This window comes from Carlito syrichta, unplaced genomic scaffold, assembly GCF_000164805.1.
Source record: "Carlito syrichta isolate Samal-C Ts95f unplaced genomic scaffold, Tarsius_syrichta-2.0.1 Scaffold305207, whole genome shotgun sequence".
Taxonomy (NCBI): domain Eukaryota; kingdom Metazoa; phylum Chordata; class Mammalia; order Primates; family Tarsiidae; genus Carlito; species Carlito syrichta.
Window position 1 is genome coordinate 32,088 of NW_007249303.1, and position 22,152 is coordinate 54,239.

Here is a 22,152-nt window from a genome sequence, read left to right on the forward strand (position 1 = left end):
GAGATTGTAGTTGTTGTCTGCTTGTTGTTCTGAATTCTCCTTTCATTTGACAATATTTAATTTATATATATATATTTAACATATATATCTCTATCTATCTATCTATATATCTGTATTTTTCCATAGTTAGCATTTTTGTGGAAAATGCGCATTCACTTTATATTATCATAACCTAATTTACTCAGTCACTTCCTGGGCAGGCATTTGAGTGTTTTTAGTTTTACACAGTTATGCTAGCACAGCTACCATGTCCTTGGAAATGAAGGCTTATTTTTCCTTGGAGATATTTCCTGGGATATGTTCGTCAATATGGAGTTGCGGAGTGAAAATTTCTGAACAGTTTTTGCGATTCTCTTTAGGTGTTTTCAGATTGCGTTTCAAGGGATTATACCAAATTCATCTCCACTAGTAATAAATCAAATGTTTCCCCAAGACTCCTTTGATATTTGATTTTAACTTTTTTTGTTGTTCTCACTAATTTAATGTGTGTTTGTTTCATATGGTTTTAATGTATAGCTTTCTTTTTTTTAACTTTTTCTACTTAGTGACATCCACCACTTCCCCAAATAGTGTCACTCATATACTCTTTCATTCTATTGGATGAAATTAGTCAGACTTATTTCCGAGGAATGATGACTTTTTACAGGATTAACACATATTTTCTTGCCTTACACCTAATCTTCATGGAACTATTCTACCAAGAGATGGATTTGAAAAGGCTTCCTACGATAGCCCAGTTAGAACTGATTTTCAAGTCTAATATCTAGCAGCAATTCTGCTCAGGAAAGGAGGTGACCTAGTACTAGGGACTGTGAGTTTAAGCATCAAGATACCTCAGTGCAAGCTTAATTTCCTCTGGAACTGTTTGTGAAGCCTCGGGCCCTTAACATTTCTAGGCAGACTTTCTTCAAAAGGGCTTTGCTTTAGAATTCCTGAGGAATTAAGGTGGTGAGGTATTTAAAGAGCTTTAAAAATTAGTATGTCATAATTAGAATTTATGTTCTCTTTTTTTCTATTCACTTAAGCTTTTCTTTTTCTTCTAAAAAGTATATTTAATGTTTGAATCGTCAATCCATTCACATGTATTCAAAATGGAGTAAGTACCTTTCCCTCTAGCCAACCATGGCTGTATATCATTTTAGAATATTTTTGTGCATACATAAATTTAAATATACTGTGTATTACTGTCCTGTTTTACACAGGCAGTTTTTTTACTATGCATGTTGTTTTGTACCTTGATTTTCACATAACTCATCGAGGACATAAGTTTTATAGTGCACTTCTTCCATCTCTTTATAGCTGTCTAGTATTCCAGGATACAGTTATTTATTAAAGAGTCTCCTATGGATGGACTGTTGTCGTTCTGTTACAGCGTTGCTGTGCAACACTTGTGGATGGTTTTGGATCTATTACAGTGTTGCAATGCAACACTTGTACTACATGATTTTTCAGTTGTGTAAGTAGAATGCTATCTACTTACACAACTGAAAAATTGTGGAATTGCTGGGTCAAAGTCTATGTACATTTGCAATCTTGCTAGCTGTGACCAATTGCCCTCCCTGGTGGTGGTACCAACGTATAACTCTGCCAACAATGTGCATGAGTGCTGGCCTGTTTCTTCTTTGTCAGTCTTCTCTATGGTTGAATTACATTTCAGAGAAGAAGTGCAATGGCTTCCGCTGCCCCAATGGCACTTGCATCCCATCCAGCAAACATTGTGACGGTCTGCATGATTGCTCAGATGGCTCAGATGAACAGCACTGTGGTGAGTCCACTCCCCGCCCTAGGGAAACACCAAGGGCTGGTGGTTGTCAGGGAAGAGCATATATTGGACTAAATCCTTTCATTTCCTCAGTACCTGCTTATGGTTAGCTTTTAGCTGAGTTGACCCCTGGGTACTTGGCCCAGGGCTCCTTGAGGCTGATGGTGGCAGGGAGATGTGGTTTGGGTAAAGGAGAACAGGAAGAAGGGTGGGGGGTGGGTGGTGGTGGGATTGGTTTTTACTTCTGTGAATGTTACTGTTTAGTTGCAGTGTCTGTGAATCTACCAGTTGTTTTGAATTGGGCGAGTCTACTTGACTGGTTTTGTTAATGTTGCAGATCTTCATGGGAAACACTTTTAGGCCAGGTTGATCTTTTTTATCCCCCTTTTCTTTAGACGCAGAAAGGGTGTCTTGGGTCAGTGGTACTCCTCCTTGAGCATATATTGTAATCACCTGGGGAGCTTTAAAAGCTGTTGGTGCCTGGCATCCCCTCCAGAGATTATGATTTCGTTAGCCTAGAGTGTGTGGCTTGGACGTTGGTGTGTGTGTGTGTGTTTTTTTAATTACTGTGATCCAGGTGATTCTAATGTGCAATCTAGGTTGAGCACTGATGTATCAGTGCAGGGAGTGGCAAACTGGCCTGTGGGCAAAGTCCAGGTCATAACTTGTTCTAGTAAATGAAGTTGTCTTTGAATGCAGTGATTACCAATTGCTTACATGTTATATATGGCTGCTCTTGAACTATAGTGGTGGAATTGAATAGTTGTAACAGATACTGTGTGATCTGTAGACCCTAAGATATTTGCTCTCTGGTTGTGTTAGTTGGGATTCTCCAGAGAGACATACATACATACATACATACATACACACACACACACACACACACACACACACACACACAGAGAAATAGAGAAATAATAAATATATATATACATACATACACACACATACACATGGAGAGAGGGGAGAGAGAAAGAGATTGGTTTACTTTAGGAAATTGACTCGTGATTATGGGGGCCGGCAAGGTCAAAATCTGCAAAGGGAGCCAGTAGGCTGGAGACCCAGAGGCAAACTGAAGTTCAAGTCTGACAGCCATCTTCTTGCAGTGTCCTCACATGGCCTTTTCTCTGTGTGTGTGTCCCTGGTGTCTGTCCCTCCTTTTATAAGAACACCAGTCATCCTTATGACTTCATTTAACCTTAATTATTTGTTTAAAGGTCCTATCTCCAAATACAGTCACATTGGGGGTTAATGCTTTAATTACACATTTTGGAGGGACATAATTCACTCCATAACACTGGTGCCTTACAGAAAAAGCTTGCCAACCCCTGTATAGGAGAGGCAGTATCATATTAATAGGGGCTTTGACGCCAGACAGCTCTGGATTTCAACTATGGATTCACCCTCATCAGCTGTGTGCTCTGGTCAATACTTAATACTTCAAAATGAGAAGACAGGGTAAATAAAAATCTCTCATAATGTTGTCTTGAGGGCTTAACGATGCACTTTATGTCAAGTGCTTTAGTTCTAGGCTTGATGCACGAAGCGAGTACTCAGTAAATGGTGGCTATTACTGCTGTTTCCTAAACGCACGTGTGGATTGGTGTGTGCCTGCCCAGGGCTAGAGAAGACCTAGCCAGTCCCGGTGCTCATGGCCTTTTCTCCTCCCTGATCCCTTTCAGAGCCCCTCTGCACACGCTTCATGGACTTTGTGTGTAAGAACCGCCAGCAGTGCCTGTTCCACTCCATGGTGTGTGATGGAATCATCCAGTGCCGTGACGGGTCCGATGAGGATGCGGCATTTGCGGGATGCTGTGAGTGAGGCAGAGGGGCTGAGGGGAGGTAGCTCGCGGTCACTAAAGAACCTGCATGGGGGTTGGCCACCCTGGGGATGCACCTCCGTCTTAGATCACTTTACTGCTTAAGAGCTACTGCTTTTCATTGTTAGGACACGTACAAAGAGGAGAATGGTGAATGACCATAATCTTGGCTCAAGGACCACCCTACTGGTGCTATGTTCAAGTACGCCCCATCACGTTGTAGCCCCTTACCTCACTCCAGTGGTCTTCCCAGAATCCGTTTCCTCTCTGCATTTATGTATTTATTTTACCATATGCCTCCCCTGCTTGAAATTGACAAGGACAGGGTCTTCGTTTTTGCTCATTGCCATGGCCCTATCCTAAAACATTTCTCTGCATGTGGTAGTACTTGTATTTATTTGCTCACACTACCCACAGACTGGGTGCCTTAACAACAGAAATTTATTTTCTCACAGTTCTGGAGACTAGAAGTCCACGATCAAGGTGTTGGTAGGGTTGGGTTTCTCTGAGGCCTATCTCCCTGGCCTCGCAGATGACTGTCTTCTCCCCATGTCTTCTAGACAGTCTTTTCTCTGTATATGTCTGTGTTCAAATCTCCTCTTCCACAAGGGCACCCGTCATATTGGATGAGACCCCACCCTGATGACCTCATTTTAACTTTTCCTTTTTATAAAACGCATATCTCCAAATATAGTCCTGTTTCTGAGGGTGTAGGGGTTACAACGTGGGAGGATAGGGTGAGGCCTCAGCTCATGACAGAAATCAGGAAAGACTCATGGAATGGATTAATTAACAAAATGTGTGCTCCGTTGAGCTTAGGCTTGACTTTTGCTTTCAAGGAATTTTTTAGTTGGACATTCTCCTGGCAGAGGACCTTGGCTCTTTCCTACTGTTTTGGAACAGCACGCCTGCTCCGAGTCCTCAGCAGGGAAGTAATCTGGACTGTATGGGTGTTTGTTCCTTGTGTAGCCCAAGACCCCGAGTTCCACAAGGTCTGTGATGAGTTCGGTTTCCAGTGTCAGAATGGAGTGTGCATCAGCTTGATTTGGAAATGCGATGGGATGGATGACTGCGGCGATTATTCTGATGAAGCCAGCTGTGGTAAGATGTTGGCTCTGCCTCTTCGCATCCTCATCCTCTGGTCTAGGGATGCCTTTGGTTAAGGGGGAGGGTGCTCACTGGCACATCCACATGTAGATGTTGCCTTGTCCTTCCTCAGCAGCAGTTGCTGTCACTTCCTGAATCTCCACAGGAGGAATTCAGTCTTGGGGTGGAAACCTGATGCCTAGTAGGTGCTAGGGAAAGTTTAGGCCATCTCCTTTTCTTTCCCCAGTTGGGCAGTCCACATTATGTGTAAGGAATATGGTAGGTAAGGAATTATGGTAAATATGATAGTAAATATGATATCTATACTCCCCGAAAAGTCATGACCACAGTGTGTCATAGTTATTGTCACCATCCGAGGATCATCAATAGTTATTTTATTCCTTTGATAAAATGTCAGAGTTAAAACTCGGGTAATCATTCTCAGGATATTGAAGTGTAGGTCAGAGAAATGTGAGTTGGGGGCTGGGAAGATGGGGTCTTGGTGAGTTTGTGGGTGTATTTTTGTTGCCCGTGGGATCCATGAAGCTGCCTTATCTCTCTCTGGATGGGAAGCGCAAGTGGCTCTGGAAATTGGGGTCGTGAGCAGGATGCATATAGTTGGAGTTTTGTGTTCATGCTGGGGCAAGGAAAGCGACTGACGGTGTGGTTGGTCTCCCCAGAAAACCCCACAGAAGCCCCCAACTGCTCTCGCTACTTCCAGTTCCGGTGTGAGAATGGCCACTGCATCCCCAACAGGTGGAAATGTGACCGGGAGAACGACTGTGGGGATTGGTCTGATGAGAAGGACTGTGGAGGTAAGAGGCCCCAGGGCGGCCCCACAACTAAGATACACTTGTATGGTTTTACTCTGCGAAATGTGCCTGGTTTATTCCTTGATTTGGGTTTTTTTGCGGGGGAGGGAAGACTCTGAGTTTTTCTCTATTCCTCCTTCCCATTTTGAATCCAGTGTGCTTGTTTTCTCCTGTTTCCCGGGTTTATTCATTCCTTATTTTCTGGGCACAGTGAGTAGAGCCTTCCTACTGTGAGTGTGGTTTGCAGACCAGCATCATCTATGTCTCCTTGGAACTTGTTAGAAATGCAGGATCTCCAGCCCCACCCCCCAGAGCTGCTGAGTCCGAATCTGCATTTTAATAAGATCCCCAAGTCCTGTGTGTGCCATGACACATTTGAGAAGCACTCATGTGGAATGCATGCTCGTCCCTTTCCTTATTGGCATTCTCATCTCTGAACCAAGTCTTGGGAAGTTGCGGTTGAATTAACCAGAACAATGTGTAGCCTCAGTCGGAATTCTCTAGGCCACCCTGTGCCTCCTGAGTCACCTGTTCCTTCCATCAGTCCCAGCAAAAGCAAACTCATCCGAATATTAGCCCAAATCAAATCTAGTAGGCAAGGGCAATATCCACAGAAAGGAAAAAGAGTGTTATCTCTTCTGACATGTCGTTATATCTGATTTTTGGATGCACCACTGTTCAGAACGCCACCTGTCACTGACTTCCCTTGGCTGGTGCAGCTGAAACTAGGACTTCTGCACAAGGTTTGGGATACATTTTGGTCTGGGATCAAGCTTCTTGTAATGTTTTGGGTCTCCTTGCTTGATGTTTTCCTCAGATTCACATATTCTTCCCTCTCCGACCCCCGGGCCTTCCACGTGTCTGCCCAATTACTACCGCTGCAGCACCGGGACTTGCGTGATGGACACCTGGGTGTGCGATGGGTACCGAGATTGTGCAGACGGCTCAGATGAGGAAGCCTGCCCCTCGCTTGGTGAGTCTTGACCCCTGCCCTCTCCGGTGGCTCCTGCTGTTGTGGAGTGGACAACCTTCTGGGGTATACCCTGGGCAGAGCCTGGCCTGGCCCCCGTGTCCTGCCATCTGGGACTCTGTGGTCAGGCTGCCTGTCACCCACAGTGCACCTCTAGGCAGTGGGACTTCAACCCTTCTTCCTGGATCGTATTACTCATGGGGACTCAGAACCCAAGTGTCTTATCTTCTCTGATGCCCTCAGATTCTCCAAGAAAAGGCCAGCCACCTTGCCTTGCACCCCAGCTGTTGTCAGGCCACCTTTGCTTCCTTCTTAATGGGAAATTACAACTTGGAATTATATGGAAGTAGTTGTGTATATATGAAACTCTCAGGGGAAGACAGCCCAGTCTTTCTGCTTTCTGGTTGTCTGGCCTGTCCTATTAAAAGGAGGGTAAGCACTGCCATCTAGTGGCTGAACTCAGAGAGGCAGCCAAAGGTCTGTGTAGTCACATATTGTTGGAGGCCAGGGTAGACCTTGAAACCCCATTTAGTGCATGCCCTAAACAATACTGGCAGTACAGAGGTCAGGATCCTTTGTTCTTTCCTAAAAGGGAGTATATTTCAAACTCAGCTATAATAGGAGAGCAGACACTCGTTTGCCGTGCTTTGCATAATCCTTTCCTTAGCAAACTTCTAGGTCAACAGTCCGATTTTCCTCCTCTGGGATTAGGTTCATTCCCTCACTTCCTGTTTAAAATCGTCAGTGATTGCATCTTGTTCTCGTGTCTAGAGGATCTCGTCTCAATGCTTCATTTCTATTGTCCACGCTCAGTGTGAGCCGACTGCTACCTCCCCTCATTTCTTGCATCAGCCTAGCTGGGTTCTCCATCCTCTCCAGAGAGACTTGCTTTTACCTCACCTGTTCACCTGCAGGAAGGTTTTTTGCCCTTATCAGAGACTCCTGTGCCCTCACCCTTTTCTTCCTGCTTTCCCTGTCAGTGAAACCCACCATCCAAGCAGAAGCTTGGGTTTTATAGCAAAAGAGACCTTGATATCTCATAAGTATTTCCCAGAATGTGGCACAAAGACCACCTATGTTAGAATCCTCTGGAGATGTTAGATTCAACCACGTAGAATCCGAATTTCTAGGTCAAGCCCAGGAGATCCCTATGTGTTTCTTCGGTTCACTAAAGTTTGAGGTTTCTGCTTTAGTTAGTCTCCCCCTCAACCCTCCTCAATGGAGCTTTCACTGACTTCTCTAACGGATGTTTGTCTCTTTTCTAGTCTCATTGCGCTCACCCGCTGACCTTCTGGTTCTTAACTGTGACCTGCCATCTATTGCTACCTAATTATTTCATGTGTGTAGTAGATCTTTTCTTTCCTTGGCAGCTGTAGACTTCCTGTTTGGGTATCACGCTGTGTAATACTTTGAATCTCCTACTGTGCCTGCTACAATAATAGGCAAATAGTCGGTGTCCTATAAATGCTTCTCAAGTTGAAATGAGCTGTAAGATAAAAAACATACCTTTTGTGTCTCTCCTTTCCCCACCCTATCTACTGAATAACTTGATTATCCTCTCAACATTGTTTTTAGTTATTAAAACTCTGACCAGGGGCTGAGCTCGGTGTCTCAACCTGTAATCTCAGCACTTTGGGAGGCCGAGGTGAGTGGATTGTCTGAATTTGCGGGTTTGAGACCCGCCTGGGCAACTTGGCGAGAGCTCATCTCTACAATAAATCAAAAATTAGCCGGGCGTGGTAGCGCGTGCCTGTAGTTCCAGCTACTTGGAAGGCTGAGGCAGAAGGATCGCCGGAGCCCAGCAGGTCGAGGCTGCGGTGGCCGGGAGCAGCCACTGCACTCCAGTCTGGGTGACAGAGTGAGACTCCAGCTTCAAAAAAAAACCTCTGACCAGAATGTTGTTAACAGACTCCAGCAAGTTCTGACTAATTCAATGAACAAATCTCTGTTTACATATCCCATTCAGATTTGGTCCTTTCCTTGTGTGCAGTGTGGGTACAAATTTAAGCTGGTTGTCATTTCTACTTCTTGGATCTTGTTTCTTCAGTCCAGAAGTTTTCTAACTGGTTTCCCTCCCCTTTTCAGTTGCTGGTCTAATGAGCCATATATTGATGTGTGATCACAGCCTCCGCACTCCTGATGGCCCCTTGTTGTCCAGGAATAAGTGACATGATTTGCCTTGGCCTGGCCTTCTCCTCTCTCTTTTTAAAAAATCACTTTTCTGCTATACCTTGTGTTTCAGCAGAGTGGAACCGGGGCTTGGGAAAGACCTTTTTGAAAATCCAGTTAAAACTGTGGCATACCCACAATTCCTAAAGTTAATACTTCCCCTTTTTGTTTTTATTTTATCTTCAGACTTGATTGATGGTTTGGCTGGATTTGGAATGCTGAATTGTAAATAATTACCTTTCAGAACTTTGAAGGCATGCCTTTGAGCAGTTTTTGGGAAATCCAAAGCCATTTTGATTCTGATTTTTTTTTTTTTTTTGTATATAACCTGTTTCTAACTCTCTTGAAGCTTGTGGAATCTTCCCTTTGGTTATAGAGTTTTGAAATTTTGCAATGATGTGATTTATATGAGACCCTTTCCATCCAATGTGATGGGCATGCATAGTCTTTTTTATCATGAAAATTTATATATTTTAGTTCAAGGAATTTTTCTTGAAATATTGTATTGATATTTTTTTCCCTGTTGTCTTTTTCTTCCAAGGAGGACTGTTATCATTCCTATATTGGATCTCCTGATCTGACCCTCTTACTTAAAAAAAAAATCATCTTTAAAAATTTTTTTTAAATTTTATTTTTTCCTACTTTATCTTCTAATTCTTTATTGAATTTTTCTTTTCTATTATCATGGTTTCAACTTTAAGTGATTTTTAAAATGGCATCCTATTATTTTTTAATGAATAAATATATATCCTTTCTTCTGGGCAGATTAACAATATATGTTTTTGAAATTTCCTTTTTGCATTGTCTCTGTTTTTTCCAAATGCCTTTTTGGGGAGGTGTGGGAAGCTCTGTTTTGGTTTTTATCTTTCACATTAAAAGTTTCCCTCAGGTAATCCCCAGTTGCTGCTTGTGTTTAAGGTTGGGGACTTACATGTTACCAAGCAATTCTGAACACGTGGGTGGGCTTGTCAACTTTGTGTTCTGTGACTGGGAACCATGGAAGAACTCTTGATCTTGGTTACTTCCTGGTTAGTCTCTGAGGCAGATCATTTTCCCCAGCGGAGATTCTTACAGTCTCCTGCCTAGACAATAACAGTCTCAGTGGTAGGGTTCTCACATTTAGCTATCTGTAGGTTTAATCCTACTGATGTAGGACAGTTTTGCTCTCAAGTTTGTCAGTGTAAACAGCCCTTTGTTTTTGCTCTCTCCAAATAACAACCCTCCAGTCTTCTCCTGGGGCAATGTGCAGGGTGGTGTCTCACGGGGCTGGTAGGGGAAGGGATGTAGAGAATGTAGTTACTTCTTAAACATGATTTAGTCTGTTCCTTTATTTTATTTTATTTTTTTGAGTCGGAGTCTCCCTCTGTCGCCTAGGCTGGAGTGCAGTGGCACGCTCACGGCCACCGCAGCCTTGACCTGTTGGGCTGGCGATCCTTCTGCCTCAGCCTTCCAAGTAGCTGGACCTACAGGCACATGCTACCATACCCCATGCTAATTTTTTTGATTTATTGTCAAGTTGAGGTCTCTCCAAGTTGCCCAAGCTGGTCTCCAACCCTGGGCTCAGGTAATCCCCTGGGCTCAGGTAATCCTCTCACCTCAGCCTCTCAGAGTGTTGGGATTACAGGCTTGAGCCACCGAGCCCAGCCTGTTCCTTTATTTTACGTTCTCCATCTTTACTACTAGTTAAGAGATACCAGTTTCTGAGCTTTTTGAGAATTGTGGGATATTGATCTGGTTAGTTCTTAGCTTTCTCCTCTGACAGCTTAGGGTGAGATACAGTCATCTCTGGTCTCTTGAGTCATATACCGCTGTCTGTCTGCTTTCCAGCTCCCCAGATATTGCTTCTTTTGCCTCATTTTCTATATCCATGTCCTTGTGGGTTGAGGTCTTTAAAGACAATCTCTTAGCTGTGACTTTAGTGGGGTCCTATGGGCAAGCAAAATGAGATGTCCTTGTCTACTCTGCTGTATGTCCAGAGTTTACATTTGTCCTCAGGTCCTCCCCGTAATACCTCAAGCACTGTAGTCTCCTAGCATATTGATTGATTGGCTGTTATTGGCCAGCTCCCTCCATACTAATGAGTTAACTTTAAAAATCTTTTATCTTAGCAAATGGCACTGCCGCCTCCACTCCCACTCAGCTTGGGCGATGCGACCGATTTGAGTTCGAGTGCCACCAACCAAAGAAGTGTATCCCCAACTGGAAGCGCTGCGATGGCCACCGAGATTGTCAGGATGGCCGGGACGAGGCCAACTGCCGTGAGTAGTCAGAGGGCACTCATTCCCCCACCCGGCCAGTTTCCAGAGGAATGCTCTCCCGTTGCTTGCACCTCATTTCTGGATTCACACCCACCCACATGTGTGAGTCTGCACTTTTGTGTAATATGTTTTGACTCTAGCCACCACAGGGCTTTGCTGCATGAAGCCATGTCATTGTGATCGTCACCTTTTTAATGAGTCGGCTGGGTGTTAAATACCAGGAGCAAATAAAGTGTTCAATAAAAACACTTTCAGAATGACTGAGAAAAATATCTTTCAAAGGTTTTGTAAACATGTTTAACTCTTTAAAACCCTTGTAGGTAAAGCCATAACCCTCTGCATACATGCTCATTCTTCTGGAAGTATTTAGTGAGCACCTACTGGGCATAGTAACCATGTTATTAGAGGGATCACTCCCAGCACCCCATTAGGAAAAGTCACTCTCAGCTCTTAGGATAATTGCCCTAAACCACATGGTGAATGTCGACAAAGCAATCTGAGCCCGGCACAAAATGATACGTGCATTCTATACATGTTCGGAGTTGGTACTGTTCAAACACAGTGGGTCCTGGTGCTTGCTTCTCTCATGTTCCCAGGAGGGTCTTTGGAGGCAATGGAGATGATGAAAGAGTCACTGACTTTTTCAAGCTGTGTCTGGTCAGAGGGGATGGACTATGGAGTGGCTCTGATGAGGCAGGGAGTGAAAGCAGGTGACCTGGGGGCTAGAGCACAGAGATGAGGTCAGGTATTTTTTGATCTCCTGTGACCAGTCAGTGTTTGCTGCTCTCTGGCTGCACTAACTATGGCCCCCTTCTGGCTGATCGGCACTACTTTCTGGTGGTGGGCTGCTGCTCTGGCCAGGGCTCCCTACTTTGAGGGTCTCCCCTCTATCCATTCACCTACTGACTTCAGATGGCCAGTGTTCTAGCCAGTCACCTTCTCTTCATTGCCAGGAAGAGAGTTTCTTCCATGCTTGTCTGATTTCTTTCCTGGTAAATGTAGAAGAAAGTGGCAGAGTCTCTTTCATTTCTGCTGAAAGCCTACTCCAGTCTTGAGCCTCAATTCCTCTTCTTTGGTCCCTGTTTTGGTCTTTTTCTCTCTTAAAATAAAGACTTCTTAAATAAAAACTGAGCCTCATGTGGAACCTTACTGAATCCTACCATTTATAGATGGAATGGAATCTAAGGAAGAGAAGGTTAGTCATCTCTTAATTTCTCTAATTCAGTATTACCAAAATTTATGTGATTTAGCAGGATCACGTGGGAAGTGCTTATAAAGAATATACATTTGTTGATTTCATCTGAGACCACTGAATGAAGCGCAGTGGGGGAGGGAGTGCTTGGGAATCCATACATTTTTTTTTTTAAAAAAGGCTCTGATTCTTAGCATCAGACAAGTTTGGCAAACACTGCTCTGTCCTTAATATTTCACCTAGTAAGGATCAGGGAGAAAGGGAAGAGGAGAATCAGCTGTCTCTTCTCTGTCTGTAGCATATTTCTCCACAGGGCCCCTCACTGGACTCTCCCTGGAGTGTCTTGGGTAAGAGGAAAGGGTATACGACCAGTAACAGCTTCAATCCAGTTGGACACATTTTTGTTGACCACGCAGGATGTGGCAGCATCGATCAGGTTGCTGGGAATACAAATTCTAGTGGAAGAAACTTCGAATCTGCAGCTATGCTGTGGTACAGTGTAGGCAGTAACAGAAGTCTGTCCAAGAAATGAACATAGTTGGGAGGTGGACCTGGCCAACTTTCTGAAGAGGTGGCAGCAGGTCAGGAGAGGCATTCCAGGTAATGATGCCCAAGAGAGTTTTAGTGGAGAATGGTGGGACTGGTGGTAGAAGATGGGCATCTTAGGCACAGGGGATAGTGTATTCACCCCAAGGCTCAGAGGCATAAGGAAACAGCCCTGTAAGCTGGGCTTGGTGGCTCAGCCTGTAATCCCGCACCTTTGGGAGGCTGAGGAGAGTGGATTGCCTGAGCCCGCGGGTTCAAGACCTGCCTGGGCAGGCGAGACCTCATCTCTACAATAAACCAAAAAAATTAGCCGGGCGTGATAGTGTGTGCCTATAGTTCCAGCTACTCGGAAGGCTGAGGCGGAAGATCGCCGCAGCCCAGCAGGTCAAGGCTGCGGTGGCCGGGAGTGGCCACTGCACTCCAGTCTGGGCGACAGTGAGACTCCAACTCAAAAAAAAAAAAAAAAAAGAGGATAACAGCCCTGTAGAGTGATGGATGGGGCAAAGGTGGGTGTAGAGAGGAAGGCAGGGGACATGAGTAGGGCAGCCACTGTACTTAAACTTTATCCTTCTGGTCATAGCGAGCCATTGAAGATTTTAGGGAAGGAGTGTTTATGTCTAAGATCACTTGCACTTCATCATGGTGAGGAATGGGTGAGGTAAATTTGGAGGCCAGGTGCCAGTTAGGAGGCTAATATGATGGGACTGTGAAGGTGAAAAGGAAAAAACAGCCTCTCGGAATATTGGAAGTAACGTTAATAGCAAGCAGTGAGTTTTTTGGCCCAGGGTGGGGGGGTGGGGATCAGGAAGAAGGAAGAATGAGATTTTTTCTTGAGGATGACTAGGCGAAGGCTGATGCTGCCAGCCAAGGTGGGGACTGCTGAGCATGAGGACGTGCAGGTGTCCCTGGGTGGGGCTAGGGACGGTGGTGATGGGTTCCTTGACTGACATTAGTGTCTAAGGGGGTGTGAGACATCCTGGTAGAAAGGTAAAGGGGAGATCAGAAACTGTAGGAGGCATTTTCTTCTTTTTCATTGTATAACATTAGTTGTCCTGTGATCATCCCCACTTAAGCGCTCACGAGAATCCTCTGTGAATTTTTGCACTTCCATTGTTCTTTGTGATGATCTCTATAGTTATAGGGTTTTGGAGGCAAGTTTTAGTGAGTCCTTTAGGCCTCAGTATTCTCTGACTTGAGAGACAAATCACGTTGGCCAAGTCCTTAACTTGAAATATGTAACTCATTTATTTTCACATTGCATAGGTTTTTCTCCGAACACTTCTGCAGGGGTCCCGGGATCCCCATGGCTCATGTATCCTTTCATCTTCGTGAATGTCACTTCTGCTTTTGTTTTGGCTGTCTGTGGGATCCTATCTTTGTCTAAACGTCAGGGAATTTGATAAGTTGCCACCTAGGGGCTTTTCAAGAAATGTGCTTTGAATCTTTCCATTTCTTCAATTTCCAAGCTAGGGTGATTTTTCATTTGTGCTTTGTTTGCTTTTTGTTGTTGTTGTTGTTTAGTTTAGGAGACTTGTAAGGAATCCTTCATTACTAAACTATTCCTACTAGAACTCAGGAATTGAGTAGTTTCAGATGTATTTGGGGGGATGAATTCTTTTTTATCAAGTACTTGCTACTTATTGGTAATTTGGTGTCTCCTGATACTTGTATGTAAATCCATACAAATAAAGAAATAAATCCATATAAATAAACTAAGTAAATTCAAATAGCAAGGAATAGTTTTATTTTTCTTGGTTAACATTTCCATATTACATCTCGTTCTCACTTCTGTGTTACTTTTATAATTTGTTAAGTTGAGCTTTTTCATTTATTTTCAAATTAATAAGTTTTGTTTGCGTTATTATATGTTTTGAATTTGCTGATGAGTTTGTCTTCAATATCATTATTTCTCCCAGTGTTTTATTTTTGTTTTAAACTCTTTAGTGTTTAGCAGGGTGCTGCAGCCTTTGATAAGCCTCACAGATATACCCTTCTCATTCTCTTGCCTTCTATATTTCTTTTGTGATTATGCCTTTTTTTTTTGCTCTTTTTGGATGTTTTATTTTTCTCTTTGCTTTATCATAAGCAGTCTTCTTCAGGCTGCTTCTATTTTACTCCTTATATTTACTATTGTGATATTTTTCTGATGCTTTTTAAGTGGTCCTATCTTGTTTAAAATGTCACTAATGACTTAGGTGAAAAACTTGGAAGGCATGAGAGTAATATCTGCAAGTTATGCAAAGTTGAAAAGATACCTTATTTTCTGGTAAAATAATCAGAATTTGCAAAGGGAAACTAACATTTGGTGCTGGGTTTGAATGGGCCATTCATTACTCTCAAGTAAATTATGTATTCATTTCATTCATTTCCCAAAATAACCATGACTGTGATTTTGGTATTATATCCATTTTAGAGATAGGAAAATAAAGGTTCTGAGAAGATAATGTAGTCAATAACAGACTGGGGTATTTATTTAGGTTTCTTTTGGACAGAGTTGTGATCTTTCCATCATGTCATATTCAAAGTTATGACATGAGGGAGGAATACACCAAAATGAACACAGAGAAATTGAATAGGGATTAGCGTACCATTCTACACTTATGTTAAAAGAATGAACAAAGTGGACCCCTGGGGTGTTAAAATAACAGGGCAGGTTGACCCCACACATCCTATAATAGCAGTGGGAACATCTGAGCCAAATAAGCAACCACATAATAAGATGAACATTAAAGATAATTAACAAAGAGGAAAAGAAATGGGACCTCCCTCCTGAGTGATATTAATTCATTAATTGGCGTTCTTTAGATTGGTATTTTCAGCCTGTTTTATTCACAAGGATGTTGCTTAGTTAAGGTTCTTAAAATCAAGATGTGCTATATCCACAGTTTTTTCACATTAATTTGATAACCTTATCAAAAAATGAAATGTGATTAGTGTGACATGATTCTTCTTAGAAAAGTTGGCCCCTGAAGGCTGCTACATTCTGTTCTAAGTACCCATTAATCATCTGTTAATAATCAGTTTAAGAATTTTCTGAGATTAGTGACAACTCTATTCTCAGATTCTAAAACCTATATTTTTTTTCTGTTTTTCAAATTTCGAGACACGTTTTATGAAGAAACCTCAAACTTCTCAGTTGATAAAGGGGGATCTATTTTGATTTCTCAGTTCACAGGTTCATGCATGGTCCATAATGTTGATAGGAAATGTAGGGGCCAGGGGAAAACTTCCCCTTTCCCCTCTGAAGATATGTTGAAAAAAATCAACTGACAAAGGGCAGATTAATCAAAGAAAAGGCACAGGAGTCTTACAAAATATCAGAACTCAAAGAAATGACCAGATGGCTGATGTTTTTTTTACCATCTTGAGGTTATAGAAAGACTGAGAGCTCAGTGCATGGCCCAAAACAGTAAATCAGGTTGTGGTAGCAAGACAGCTTAGGAGGAGGACTTGTTATGTAGATAAAATCTTATAGGTCGCAGTTCTCAGAAAGTATAAATGGTGAATGTTTCTTTCAGACCTTTAAAGGTGTCAGACTCTCAGACAGTCTTTCCTAAACCTGGACAGGGAGGGCTTCAGAGAATGCCTGGCTGCGTCATTGCAGGTTTTCTCTACAGATTCAGATTTTCCTACAGAAGACAGCTTTGCTGCTATTTTTGCATTTCCAGTCCCTAATTGCCATCTTGAAATATGTCAAAGGAGTGTATTTTGAGGTGAAATATTTTGACTTTCTTTAAAATAATGTAGTTATCATATGGGGAATTATGTGTATTTGTCCAAATTTGTGTATTTGGGAAGCAAGAGCTAGGAGGGGTTTCATTCCGGAATACCAATGGAGACATAGTTTGAATCCAGGAAATTAAGGTAGACGCCCCAACATAAGATCTGGACAAATACAGAGTTTAGGGTGTGTGTTAGGTTTTTTTTTAATGATCACTATAACAAGTGACCACAAACTAAGTGTCTTGAAACAACACACATTTGTTTTCTTACAGTTCTGAAGGTTAGAATTCTGGCCCAGGTCTCAACTGGGCTGAAACTAAAGCTTGTGCAGGGCTAGTTCCTCCGGAGACTCTAGGGGAGAATCTTGTTTTTGTTTGTTTTTTCCAGCTTCTAGAGGCCACTCACGTTTCTGGCTCCATTTTCAAAGCCAGTAGCATCACATCTCTCTTATCCTTCTTCAGTTGTTATGTCACTCTCTGACCAAAGCCGAAAAAGGGCCTCCACTTCTAAGGATCGGTGTGATTAGATTGGACCCACCTGGATAATCCAGGCTAAACTCCCTGCCTCAAAGTCCTTAATTTAATTGTATCTGCAAAGTCCCTTTTGCCTGTAAGGTAACCTAGTAACAGGTCCCAGGGATTAGGATGTGGACATCTTTGGCTTGGAGGAGTAAGATTAATTTTAGACACTCCTCACCAGCAGGATCAGGTTTCTGATGTAGCCCTAATTGTCCAGAACTGGGCTGGTGTGAGTCTGTGTGATGAAGGCCTGAAGCACCTTTAGCTGGGCCCACCCAGACTGTCCTGGGCAGCAGATTTGGTTTCTACAGGCACTGCTTTCAGAACTGGAGAGAACATTTCAGTTCATAGCCTAGCCATGGATTTGCATAGCCCTTAACTTACCCAATGCGTTCTTTCATTTTCTGTGGAAAAACTTTAAGAATCTGAACTATTAAAACTACTACATAAAATGGGCATGTCTCTTAATATGAGTGATTCATTTCATTATTATTTTCCTCAACCCAGAAATCAGCTTGTCATTCTAGACTGCAAACTAATAATAGCTTATGTACTGAAGAGTAATAGCTACAATTTGTTGGTGCCTGCCAGAAGCCAGGCACTATTCCAGGTGCTTGAGCTCATTGGATCCTTGCAGATACAATAGTGATTGAATTGTTACCCCAATTTTTATAGGAGAACTGAACTTGGGTGATATTAAGCAGTTTGCCCAAGCTGACAGAGCCGGGATTTGTTTGACTCCAAAGCACTTACTCTTCCTGAAGTTGTTAATGTTAAATAAGATGGTACCACAGTGCCAGTGTGAGTTCTACAACTCTTCATTCCAGAGATGTGTTTTGAAGCAGAAGCCGATTAGCTTATAGAATTCAAACCACTTTTCCCAAACCCAAGTAAACCTGGACCCAGCCTTTAGTGCCACATGGCCCCTCTCCTGTGGGTTTAAGAAGGCTCCTTGTGTTTCAGCCACGCACAGCACTTTGACCTGTGTGAGCAGGGAGTTCAAGTGCGAGGATGGCGAGGCCTGCATCGTGCTCTCAGAGCGCTGCGACGGCTTCCTAGACTGCTCAGACGAGAGTGATGAGAAGACCTGCAGTGGTAAGTGCCAGCCCGCTGGCGTGTTAGGGCTGGGTGACTTTTTTATCCCAAGGCTCATTTTGAGTCCCCTTGTGTAGGTCTCTGGCAAGGACCCTTTTGAACTTTCCCTCAATCTGAAAATTAAATGGATCTGTGGCTAATTTTGGAGCCTCAAGTGAGATGAGGCTTGGGCAGACCCCGAGATGATTTTCAGCTACCTCCTGCCTGTTAGTGAAATGCTGGTCTGAGATTGGTTTTTGATGAACTTCTCACCTCATGCTGATGCTCCATGGCTCTCTCAGGGCCTCAGGCTGCTGGCAGGGTGAACTCAGTCCTTGTCTCTGAGGTGCGTTTAGTAAGGATTCTGCTATGTTGTTGTCCTTGAACTTGGAACATTTTCTATTGAGAAACCAGCTTAAATTGCCATAGGCACAAAGGAGGTGAAATGCAAGGAGAACTGTCACAAGTGGAAATGTAGGAGACCCTGGGAAAGATTGTATAGGGAAGTTTCCACTACATTTCCTGGGGCCATGTTTATGGCCTCCTGGCAGTCTAGGCCATGGTAGTTCTGTTTAAAAGCAAGAGACCTCTTGAGTCCTTTGAAATCCAAAGATTTGTAAGATATAACTTCCTTTGACCTCCCCCTTTATCTCTCTAGATGAGTTAACTGTATACAAAGTACAGAATCTTCAGTGGACGGCTGACTTCTCTGGGGATGTAACTTTGACCTGGACACGGCCCAAAAAAATGCCCTCTGCTTCCTGTGTATATAACATTTACTACAGGTGGGTCCCATCTTCATTGCTACTGGGTGTTCTGTGAACTCACCTGTGGTGTGTGTGCCATGACTATTAGCTGAGGCATGTATGTCAGCCCCCCTTGCTGCTCCAAGGTGACAATCTCTGTATTCTCTTGGCCAGGGTGGTTGGAGAAAGCATATGGAAGACTCTAGAGACCCACAGCAATAAAACAAACACTGTGTTAAAAGTCTTGAAACCAGACACCACATATCAGGTTAAAGTACAGGTTCAGTGTCTGAGCAAGGCACACAACACCAATGACTTTGTGACCCTGAGGACTCCAGAAGGATGTAAGTGTTAATAGTTCATTTTTATGGCATGTGGGGTTTTGAGAGAGTCCTTCCAAGGCTGCTCAGGAGGGTGGGAACCTACTTATATGTGTCTTCCATGTACAGGGGTATTATGGCTAAGCTTTGTGGCCTTGCTGGAGTTGTTGAACATTTATTTTCCTTATTGCAACAGAGCATATTCTTGAACCTTAAGAAGTTAATTCCAGTTTGTCTTCATCGCTGCCCTATTTTGCATTTCCCAAGACTTGGTACTTTTGAGGTCATCATCACTAAAGTATGAAGGATATCAGCAGTTTTGTGGCTTAGCTTTTCAAAGAAATTTACTAAATTCATGTCTAAGAGAGTTTCCTGCTTCTTACCCCCTTCAAAGTAGCTGATGGGGGCAGCTGTCTGCTAGAATATCATCTTTTCCATGGCCTGAAGTACCTTGACTATGCTAGCACTAAACTCATTACAGAACCTGCTTCGAATGTGATCACATTCATTTGGATGTAGAATTTCTGTGATGTTAGAAAATTAGTCTTATTTTTTGGTAGTCATGGCTGTGGTACTCTGTTTTGTTGTATAAGAAGCCAAGGCAGCAGGTGCTGTTGTTGGCAATTAAGATCTCAGCATAGAAGTCCCGGGGTCACTGGTGACTCAGCCTGCCCAAGTGACTCTATACTGCAGCCCTCTTGAGTCACACATTTACATCATGCTCTACTGACCCATGACCTGGTGTGTGGACAGCAAACCTTGCTTTCTGGAAGAAGAGGAAAGGTGTGTTGTCAATGTGAAAACCAAACTAGCAGCCTTTGTAGTGGATAGGTCCTGATGCTGACTCTGGATTCTTTCTTGTCTTTCTTTTAAGCTCAGGAAAATTCCTCTGGTTGACCACTATGCAAGTAGGTTTTAATTTTGAGTTGACTCTTTTCTAGTGCCTGATGCCCCTCGAAATCTCCAGCTGTCACTCCATAGGGAAGCAGAAGGTGTGATTGTGGGCCACTGGACTCCTCCCATCCACACCCATGGCCTCATTCGTGAGTACATTGTAAGTATCCTCCAGGAGCTGGTGTGTGTCTGGGGTCTAGGAGATTCCCCACTGTTCTGTATGACTAGGAGTTGATTTGGCATAGCTTTGTAGATAATGACCCATCTGTTAGAACATTTCTTAATTCCTTGCAAGATATCAGACCTTTGATTACTTTTACTCCTACTTTTTCTTCTTACTTTAGGTAGAATACAGCAGGAGTGGTTCTAGGATGTGGGCCTCCCAGAGGGCTGCTGGTAACTTCACAGAAATAAAGGACTTATTGATCAACACTCCATATACTGTCAGAGTGAGTGTTAATGTCTGTTCCAGCCACCTGTACCATGTTAGAACTTAGCAAAGTGGTGATTTCGTGAGAACTTCATGTTTACCTTTATGAGATGCATATTAGTAGTCTGCAAAATACCAAACTTCTTGCCCTGAGGTGGGGGGGGTATCATGGTTTCTTTCAGTCTCTTAAATTGATACCACAGAGAGCTTGAAATCAGACTTCCCATAGATAACCCATAGAGTGTATTGTCATGCAGCTTTACCTGCTTTTAACGTGGATATTCTGCTAGCTTTTCAGCTCCTGTCCTTTGGCACCTACCTCTTTTCTGCTTATTTATAGCTTCAGAGTGATGCAGAACCATGTCATATTTAGAAATTGGTTTTGTGAGGTTCTTTTTTTTTTTTGAGTTGAAGTCTCACTCTCTCGCCCAAACTGGAGTGCAGTGGCCACTCCTGGCCACCGTAGCCTCGACCTGCTGAGCTCTGGCAATCCTTCTGCCTCAGCCTTCCAAGTAGCCAGAACTACAGGCATGTGCCACCATGCCCGGCTAATTTTTTGATTTATTGTAGAGATGAGATTTCACCAAGTTGCCTAGGTGGGTCTCGAACCCGTGGGCTCAGGCAGTCCACTCACCTCAGCCTCCCAAAGTGTGGGATTACAGGCTGAGCCACCGAGCCTGGCTGTGAGGTTCTTATGAAATATATTGTTAATATTTTTAACAGAGTGAAGATAGGTTTTGTGCAAAACATGTTTGAGATCATTAAATGTGCATACTCCAGAGACTCCCTTACACCGATGATTTCCTCAGTGCCCTTTGTGTGTGTGTGTGTGTGTGTGTGTGTATGATCATACATAAGAACTTTGATGACTTCAATCAATGGAAATTCTGTGGTCTCTGGGTGATCATAATTTCCTTTACACAAGCTCCTTCCCTTTGTCTTTTTCTCATGTTATTTCAGTTGTGAGGTGTCTCTGAATATTCTGGATCACTCTGTGTATAATTTTTCTACCCTCATTGCCAAAATCTCACCCCTGTAGCTCATTCAGAGTTCTTGCTGTATGGTATATTGCCTTTATTTCATACTAATCCACACTCTGATTTGAAAAGGTGGCTGCGGTGACTAGTCGTGGAATAGGAAACTGGAGCGATTCTAAATGCATTACCACCGTAAAAGGAAAAGGTAAATGATTCCAGCATTTGCAGATTTCAGAGGAGATAAAAACTCTTTGGAAATAACTTTCAATATGACTGGAAAATGGAGAAACATGGATTCGAAAGCTTCATACAACTTCCTTCTCCCTGCTTCTGGGTGTCTCTGCAGTACGTTAGATACAAAGTCTATTGGGGGGTCACTGTTAAGTGTATTCCTCCTTCTACAGTTGAGTTTTTTTTTTTTTTGAGTCAGTGTCTCACCCTATTGCCTAGAGAGTATATAGGGGCATGATCATGGCTCCCCGCTGCCTTGGCCTCCTGGGCTCAGGCAGTCCTTCCACCTCTACCTCCTGAGTAGCTGGGACTACAGGTGCATACCATCATGCCTGGCTAATTTTTTTTTGTGGTAGAGATGAGGTCTTGCTATGTTGTCCAGGCTGGTCTCAAACTCCTGGGTTCAGGCAGTCCTTTCACCTTCGCCTGCCAAAGTCTGGGATTCCAGGTATGAGCCACTGTGCCCAGCAGAATTGAGCATTTTTTATAATGCAGACACACAGATTTCTAAGGGCCATTGTGCCCATCCCTTTGTGAGCATGCATAATATGTAAAATAGAAGGAGTCCTTCCCTCTTACTGAAGTTGAAGATGATTTTGTGCATGTTCATTTTTATGGTTTGTT

The 22,152-nt window shown here is 43.2% G+C and overlaps 1 protein-coding gene across 1 annotated transcript in view; it reads left to right on the plus strand.

Annotated features, from left to right (window-relative positions):
* SORL1 (sortilin related receptor 1) overlaps window positions 1-22,152 on the plus strand; it is a 77,791-nt gene that overhangs the window by 31,554 nt on the left and 24,085 nt on the right. Inside the window, exons 12-23 of the mRNA XM_021714079.1 lie at window positions 1,658-1,765; window positions 3,445-3,576; window positions 4,552-4,683; window positions 5,349-5,483; window positions 6,298-6,453; window positions 10,728-10,877; window positions 17,820-17,951; window positions 18,589-18,715; window positions 18,851-19,020; window positions 19,938-20,050; window positions 20,235-20,339; window positions 21,430-21,502. Of these exons, the coding sequence (XP_021569754.1) occupies window positions 1,658-1,765; window positions 3,445-3,576; window positions 4,552-4,683; window positions 5,349-5,483; window positions 6,298-6,453; window positions 10,728-10,877; window positions 17,820-17,951; window positions 18,589-18,715; window positions 18,851-19,020; window positions 19,938-20,050; window positions 20,235-20,339; window positions 21,430-21,502 (1,533 nt within the window). The remainder of the gene's footprint in view (window positions 1-1,657; window positions 1,766-3,444; window positions 3,577-4,551; window positions 4,684-5,348; window positions 5,484-6,297; window positions 6,454-10,727; window positions 10,878-17,819; window positions 17,952-18,588; window positions 18,716-18,850; window positions 19,021-19,937; window positions 20,051-20,234; window positions 20,340-21,429; window positions 21,503-22,152) is intronic.